This window comes from Sciurus vulgaris (genome assembly GCF_902686455.1).
Source record: "Sciurus vulgaris genome assembly, chromosome: 3".
NCBI lineage: Eukaryota > Metazoa > Chordata > Mammalia > Rodentia > Sciuridae > Sciurus > Sciurus vulgaris.
The window spans coordinates 26779707-26787716 of record NC_136463.1 but is presented as its reverse complement, the minus strand read 5'-3'; the positions used below and the strand labels follow the sequence as shown (position 1 = coordinate 26787716).

The window sequence follows — 8010 nt, the reverse complement described above, 5'->3', positions numbered from 1 at the left end:
TGGAGGTGACTTTTGGGGGCCTAGAGCGCGGCGGTCGCATGCAGCTCCTATGAGGCCCCTGCCGCCGGTCGGCGATGTCCGCCTGGAGCTGTCGCCTCCGCCGCCGGTGCCGTTACCGGCTGTGACCGGGTCTGTTACCAGCTCGTCCGGGCGTCTCATGGCCGCTAGCAAATCTCTGGTGCCCGACCGGCTACGCCTGCCGCTCTGCTTCCTTGGTGTCTTTATCTGCTATTTCTACTATGGGATCCTGCAGGAAAAGATGTGAGCGGACCCCTGGGGAGGGAACTCAGACATTCCTCTTCATCCAGTCCCCCCTGCCCAGCCTGCGGCCCGGTTCTCAGGCCTTCCGTTTCTGGCCCTGGGCTTTCCTCTTGTTTTTCCCCCTGTCTCTGGTTTACTCACTACGTTTGTATCCCCAGCTGAGCTACCCGCTAATTCTAAAACGCCAGAGTTGGTCTCTGGATTCTCGGGACTTGGTTAATTTTCTTCCTTTAGTGTTTTTGCTCTTGATTTTAAGAACCTGGAACTGCTGGGCGCGGTGGTGCACGCCTGTAATCCCAGCAGCTCGGGAAGCTAAGGCAGAATCCCGAGTTCAAAGCCAGCCTCAGTAACTTAGCGAGGTCTGAGCAACTTGTCGAGACCCTGTCTCGAAATAAAATAGAGAAAGTTGCTCAGTGGTTAAGCGCCCCTGGGTTTAATCCCCTACAAAAAGCAAACAAGCAACAACAAAAAAACCTGGAATTTCTACTCCCGAGCAGGTTTCCTTGACCCGAATCAGCTCCTCTTTGTATTGCACACAACCTGTTCTTTTGCCCTCAGCTTTGCTGTCTAGCCCAAATACTTCTGCCTGGGGTACTTAGCTTCACTGTCAGATTTTACTTGTATCCTCTAACTCTGTCCTTTACGAATATAATTTCCTTCGACTGTAGGATCCACAGCCTGGAGTATTTATTTTCTCCATTCAATAAAATCAACTCCTTTTGTAAATGAGCCTAGTGATCCTGACAGACACCTCCTCTCGACATCCAGAGAGGCAAGATAACTCCAAAGCCTTCAGTGGCTCTGGACACATTAGATGAAACTGAGTGGAATATGCTAATTTCTCCCTTTTTCTCATGTATTTCATTCTTAGAACAAGAGGAAAATATGGGGAGGGAGCCAAACAGGAGACGTTTACCTTTGCCTTAACGTTGGTCTTCATCCAGTGTGTGATCAATGCTGTGTTTGCCAAGATCTGTGAGTACCTAAGTAGTAATTTGTTGAGGGCCCCCTACCCCTGCCACCCATATCCTGGGCATTAGGCATTGATTCAGCCTTCAAATCTAACATTTTCAACTTCCACCCGCTTTAGTAATCACACAACCTCTTTGCAGTCTATAAAACTAATGATTGTGAAATAAGATTAAATATTATTTCCTTAAATTAGCCCAACTTTTGAGCCAGGAATATGCGAAAAAGTGGGTCTTATGTGTTCCAAATCCCTATTGAGATTACTTAAAACATTTTTTCCTTTGTCCCTTTGATTTTCCTTTGTGTGTCATCTTCAAATATGTTTTGAACTTTCTTTGTTTCCAGGAGACTAGCAGCAGGGCTAAGTCTTCTCTTGAAAGGAATGAGACCCCCCATCTCCACCCAGCATGTGGTCTTATGTTAGACTTAGGTGGAATTGGAGAGTTGAATAATTTTCAGAGATTTCCCAGTCTAAGAGGATAGAAATAGTTTGGCAAATTCCTTTCATAAGACTTCAACTTTTGCTTAGCAGTCCATCCTAGCCCCACCAGGTTTCTCTTGTATGTCTTTTTTTTCTTCTTCTCCCAGTGATCCAGTTTTTTGACACTGCCAGGGTGGATCGTACTCGGAGCTGGCTCTATGCTGCCTGTTCTGTCTCCTATCTGGGTGCCATGGTCTCCAGCAACTCAGCACTACAGTTTGTCAACTACCCAACCCAGGTGAAACTTCAGGGTGGGATGAGGGTTGGCTCAGAATTGTTTGAAAAGGACTAAGGGGTCTTCTGTCATGTCCGTGACTTAAACAAAAAGAAACAGCCGTGGAAGAGTGTGTTTGAGAAATTCAGAGTGTGTAAAACCATGGAGCTGGGATTTAGTGGTGGGTTGGGTCATGACAGGGCTACTTTCTGAGGCTGATGTCTCTGGTGCAGGCCCTTTGCTTACTTAATGTGACACACAGTCTGGTTCCTGGCATGTCACAGATGCTCAGAAATTATTTGCTGAATTTAATTTCAGGTCCTTGGTAAATCCTGCAAGCCAATCCCAGGTAAGCAGAAGAAGATGGTCTCCATCTTCTGTCCTCAATTTTCCTGGAATAAGCCCACTCTTCCTCTGCCAGAGAGGTCTGTGTCTCTCTGGATTTCATCATCCCACCATAGCTCTCTCCAAAGAGTTTCCTTCAGTCCTCCCTGCTCATCTAGGCATCTTTGCCATTTCCTATGGTGTGCGTAGGCTGATAATCCTCATTGGAAGCTAGAGGCTGGCCTAGTCAACTTCATGTGGGCAGTCGTTTTGGTGGTCCATGTGTTTTACATCATTATTACACATCCTAAGTTCCATTTTGCTCATCAATTTCTTTTTCTCAACCCCTCATCTTTCCCCACTGTTCCCCATTCATGCCTCATTCCTTCCTGTACCTTTCACCTTTGTCCTCTACCTTTTCCCCACATTGTACTCTATTCAACTTTGTTGCTCAATCATCTTTATCTAGGTGCCAGCTTGGCAACCCTCCTCTCACTCTATCTGGGACTTCCTTCTCAGACATTCTTTTCTCCCTGAGTCTTTTCTTGGCTCCTGGAAGGAGGGTATTGGGGTAATTGGTATCTGTGGGTACCTGAATTTTTCCACTCTGATTTTTCCCTGTAGTCATGCTCCTTGGGGTGACCCTCTTGAAGAAGAAGTACCCATTGGCCAAGTACCTGTGTGTGTTGCTAATTGTGGCTGGAGTGGCCCTTTTTATGTACAAACCCAAGAAAGCAGTCGGGATGGAAGAACATACAATCGGCTATGGAGAATTACTCCTGGTATGCAGTTCTGGGGAAGGCAACATTTTCTGGCAAAGTTAGCCAGAGGACCATCCTTCTTAGGAGACAGAAGGCTGGTTACGTGTCTTAAGAGAGGTTGTGGTATTCCTTGCCCCCCATTTTTGGTTTTTCGTATAGGGCTCTGCTAAACCCATGATAGAAAGCCTGAAACATTTAACTACAGTTCAGCTTTCCTTCTGGAGAACAAATAACTTCTGAGGCTTGTTTCTAGATCCTAATGTGAGGTCATAGAGACCTGAGAAAGAAGGAATAATGTAGCTCTCACTGTGAACTTCCAAGCAATATGAAGGCCAGAGTAGAAAATAATACACTGGGAGCTATTGCTTATATAGTAGGCACCATTCCAAATCTTTTACATATTAATTAATTCTGTTTTACAACACAAGTAGTATTTTACAGATGGAAAAACTGAGGCCTGTTGTCCCATGCTGTTTAAATGGTGGAGTCAGGATTCCAAACAAGGCAGTCTTGACTGCAGAATCCATTCTCTGGAGCACTATACTCCAAGCTAGGAAGCTAACCTGTTGGGATTAGATTTCTCTTCTCCAGCTTTAATGGAAGCATGTGGATAGCTCACCACAGCCTATTTGGGCCCTATCCACCAGCTTCAAGACATTATGTTGGGAAGTGGTTGGCTTCCTGCTCTACTCTGATTACGGTTCCATTCTGTAGCTCAGTTAGACTGTCAATTCAGTGCCTGGGGGAGGGACAGCTAGTATCATCTCTCCCCACCCTCTACCCAGGACCAAATGACAACAGCATTCCTAGGACTCTGTCCAGGGGTATTGGCTTTTTGAGGAGCCTTGAGAGTAGGAATCCTATGTCCCGAGTTAGAGGAGCCTTGGTGGTTGCATTGCAAGTTGTTCCCTTTCTTTCCCAGCTATTGTCTCTGACCCTGGATGGACTGACAGGCGTTTCCCAGGACCACATGCGGGCTCATTACCAAACAGGCTCCAACCATATGATGTTGAACATCAACCTTTGGTCAACATTGCTGCTAGGAGCTGGTAAGGAGCAATTCTGCTATTCTTTCCACGTATCACCAGAGGGCAGACTGCTCTCGTCCAGTTGATCCTGTCTCTGCTGCCAGTTGCTAACTGCACAGACCAAGGGCATGACTTGGTTCCAAGATGCCCTTCTGTCTAAGCCCTGAGAAACCTTCCTGGAATGACCTGCACTGGCAGGATCTCCTTGCTACCTGTCACTAACACAATAGGGGTCTACCTGTGCCAGATATCTTGAGAAGACACATATCATAAAACACATGGGAGTATCTGGGAACTTTCCCTCTTATGCAGCAAACGAGATATTGGAGTAGTGTTCACAGAAAACAAACACATATATACTGAATGCAAACATGAGTGCACTTTTCCCCCAGTACTGGGGATTGAACCCCATGGGTATTCCACTAGGCTACACCCCTAGCCCTTTTTAAATTTTGATACAGTCTCACTGAGTTTCCCTGGCTGGCCTCAAACATACAGTTCTCCTGCCTCAACCTCCCTAGTAGCTGGGATTTTAGGCAGGTGCCACTTTCCTTGGCTTATGTTTTACTTTGAAATGAGTGTTTCCTAATTTTTCAAATCTAGGTGCCTATAGAAAGTATTTTTTTGTGCAGCACATTGGGTTAATGGAAGAGGCTGCTGGTGACTGGAGGTGACTGATGCAAGGAGCTTCCTTGAGCTAGAGGTGTATGGGTCACTGTCTCCATAACACCCCAGGATCTTTGCTGACTTCAATTACCAGGATAGAAGTAACTCCTTAACTTTCAAGCCTTTCTCACCAAATCAAGTGTTTAGTTTTTCTAATCAGAAAACAAAACAAAACAAACGAAAAAACGGGAAAGATGCGTGACAGGCGATATATACTCACTCCATATAGTTCTCCATACCCACCTTCATGGCAGTTGAGCAAGTGTGTGTGCCACATAAGATGTGCCATTCATCTTTTGATGTTTCTTCTCAGGAATCCTGTTCACTGGGGAGCTCTGGGAGTTCTTGAGCTTTGCTGAAAGGTACCCGACCATCATTTATAATATCCTGCTCTTTGGCTTGACCAGTGCCCTGGGTCAGGTGAGTTCTTGAGACGGGACATCTTGGCTTCCCTGTGGTAGTGACTGATTCCCTTCAAAAGACTGGCCTGGCTGGAAGAAGAGGTGTCAAGATTAGCCCTGATGTCTGTTACTTTAGACCTAATGGTAGATACCCAAGAATCAACCTGAGCCACCTTTCTCTCATTCTCTAGAGCTTCATCTTCATGACAGTTGTGTATTTTGGTCCCCTGACCTGCTCTATCATCACCACAACTCGGAAGTTCTTCACCATTTTGGCCTCTGTGATCCTCTTTGCCAACCCCATCAGCCCCATGCAGTGGGTAGGCACTGTGCTTGTGTTCCTGGGTAAGTTCCATCCAGAGCAGACACCTCTCTTGGCTACACAGAGGGGTGATGACAGAGCTCTTTAGGTTTTTTTTTTTCCCCTAAAATGTCTTTATGTATTTGAAAAATACATTTAGTTACTTTAGAGAAAACTTTCTCAAAAAAGAAAAGGAATCATCATTTCTTTTTCTTTTCTTTTTTTTTTTTTTAATATCTTTATTTAACCATTTATTTTTATCTGGTGTTGAGGATCGAACACAGTCCCTTACACATGGGAGGCAAGTGCTCCACCACTGAGCTCCAGCTCCAATCCTGGGAAGCATTATTTCTAATGTATTCTTTTTTTTTTTTAACGTATTCTTAATGTGCATTTCTTAAGTGGTCTCCTTCCACTGACTTGATTTACCCAGATACTGAACAGGACAAAATTATTATGCTCTTCCCTACTAATTTGTGATGCCACAGATGAGCTAAGAGAGCTATCCTAGACATTCTGACTTAACTTTCTTTCAGTCTTGATATATGTATACACACACACACGTATATTTGCCATTATCAGTATCTTGGTCTTTTTTTTTTTTTTTTTTTTCATTTGATGCCATTCTGTTGTCTCTAAGAAAGTTATATAAAACCATAGTTCTGAAATTTGTTTTATTTAAAGCTCCCATTTGGAGAACCAAGACTAACTCCCCCAGATCATTGGTAGGTTTTGTATCTCCCCATGAAGCTAAGTCCATTTTCTCTTTTTCATAGGTCTTGGTCTTGATGCCAAGTTTGGGAAGGGAGCAAAGAAGACATCCCACTAGGAAGAGAAGACTACCTCCACTCCAAGAATACTTAAGTTATTATCTCCAGCAGTGACATCTCTTGGGAAAATGGACTTGGTAGTGATAAGGAACTGAGTTCCAGTTTTTTTTTTTTTTTTTTTTTTTTTTTTTTAAATCAAAGGAAGCAAAATCACATATTCTAAAAAAAGCTCTTGGATTTTAACAAGATGAGTGGGCAGTTTCTGTTCTTGATAACCTAGGGCATAGTCTTAGTACAAATGAAGAGAGAAGGAAGAGGCAGGGGTTTGCTTGCACCCCACCTGCCCCTGGCTGGGTGGGTGGCATGGTTGGCCAAGCGATTCCTAAAGAGCCTGAGCATGATAGGGTGGAACCTTGAGAGATTGTATGGTTGTGCCAGCAGTCTCTGTTCCCACGGGCAAGGCTCTAAATATGCTAAGACAGGTGGCTGTCTGTTGGAGCTACAGGATGTAGGAATCATTTCTCTTAAGTTTGGGTGGGCAAACATGTCATGAAAAACTAAAGGTTTGTCCTCTCCTTACGAAACACCTCAAGGTTGGGGTGAAATGAACCCAGAGTCTCAGAGTCGGCTAGTTTTTCTCTTTTCCCCACTGCCTTCTCTCAGCCAAAGCATGACAGATACCCCCTGCATGTATCATAAACAGCTCTGGAAAGTCTATGAATGTACTTTTCCTATTCCCTCCCTCCATCTCTCCGTCTGTTCTCAGTCCACCTGGTTCCCTCCAGGGAGGCTGGATTAATCCTCCTATTCCCTTGCCCCCCTTCAGCTGCGAAAGCATTGCAGTCCTCTGCCATCCTGGCTGTGCCAAGGTGTCACCATGCCAGCTTCTGCCTGTTGAAAGGGATGCTGGCGGAAGGCATGGTGGCTGAGTCCTGGCACAGAGCCGCTGTAGAGTTTTCTGGGTGGTAATGGGGGAGAAGGCGGAGCATGGAGCAGAGCCACCTGCCCACTGCTGCCTTCAGAGTTGGAAATCACAATCCTCCAAGGACCAAACTTTACACATGAAAGTGCATTTCCACCAGCTGCAACTTTCCCTCCATCTGTTCAGCAGCCCCAGCCCCTTGGCTCTCCAGATGGGAGCCCAGCCTCCTTCCTGAGCACTGCCTTGGCACCCCCTCCCCTGAAGACTTTCAAAACCTGCCTCACTTGCACTCATCTCGCTCCCTAGGGGCCAGGGTGTCACTGCAGCCCTGCCTCCAAAGCCCCCTCCCCCATTTTGAACTCCTTGAGAGAAGTTTTAAGTACATCTGGCTAAACTAACTTCCTTTTTCCACCCTTTCCCTGCTTGTTTTTTTATCCTGATGGTTTCATCAGTTGGCTTCTTGTCTGCTAGACTGATAGTTCTTCCAGTGTCTTCTGCAGATTGGTTAGATGGTTAGAGGGTGTTACAGGGCCAGGGCTGACAAGCATCATCCAAGCCTGCTGTTTAAACAAGAGACATCTTCCTGGCTATCAGACTTGGTTCTTCCACCTCTTCCTTCTGCCATTCCCAACTAGCTATCTCAAAAATGCCTAATACTAATCACTAAGAACAAGACAGGTTACAGCAACTCAGCATCCTGGAGAGATGGCTCGTAGGGCAAGACTATTCTACCAGTGGTGGGCTGGGAGCCCTGTTCTAATGTATTCACTCAATCTCCTGTCCATTCTTCCAACATTTATTTCCTTCTAGATGCCACCCACTGTGAGCATACTGGGAGTTCAGTTAAGTAGAACTAGTACTTACCCTCTAGGGGGCTCACAGTCTAATTGGGAGATAGGAACGAATCACTGC

General features: G+C 45.5%; 1 protein-coding gene across 3 annotated transcripts; it reads left to right on the top strand.

Moving 5' to 3' along the window:
• SLC35B1 (solute carrier family 35 member B1) lies at positions 1-6370 on the top strand. Of its 3 annotated transcripts, none has more exons than XM_079134304.1 (9): positions 1-261; positions 1133-1236; positions 1819-1949; positions 2244-2274; positions 2874-3031; positions 3933-4059; positions 5018-5124; positions 5297-5450; positions 6183-6370. In XM_079134304.1, the coding sequence occupies exons 1-9, from the start codon at positions 50-52 to the stop codon at positions 6233-6235; spliced, it is 1077 nt and encodes a 358-aa protein (XP_078990430.1). In that variant the 5' UTR covers positions 1-49; the 3' UTR covers positions 6236-6370. The 3 variants fall into 3 exon arrangements, with proteins under 3 accessions (XP_078990430.1, XP_078990432.1, XP_078990431.1); XM_079134306.1 differs by having other exon boundaries at positions 244-261; positions 1844-1949; XM_079134305.1 differs by lacking the exon at positions 1-261 and having other exon boundaries at positions 1139-1236; positions 1844-1949.
• The last annotated feature ends 1640 nt before the right edge of the window (positions 6371-8010 follow it).

Coding starts and splice junctions, on each gene's coding strand:
- SLC35B1 (XM_079134304.1), top strand. CDS start 50: ATGAGGCCCCTGCCGCCGGTCGGCGATGTCCGCCTGGAGCTGTCGCCT. Junction 2,275..2,873: donor ATCCTGCAAGCCAATCCCAG/GTAAGCAGAAGA, acceptor TTTTCCCTGTAG/TCATGCTCCTTGGGGTGACC. Junction 5,125..5,296: donor TGACCAGTGCCCTGGGTCAG/GTGAGTTCTTGA, acceptor CTCATTCTCTAG/AGCTTCATCTTCATGACAGT.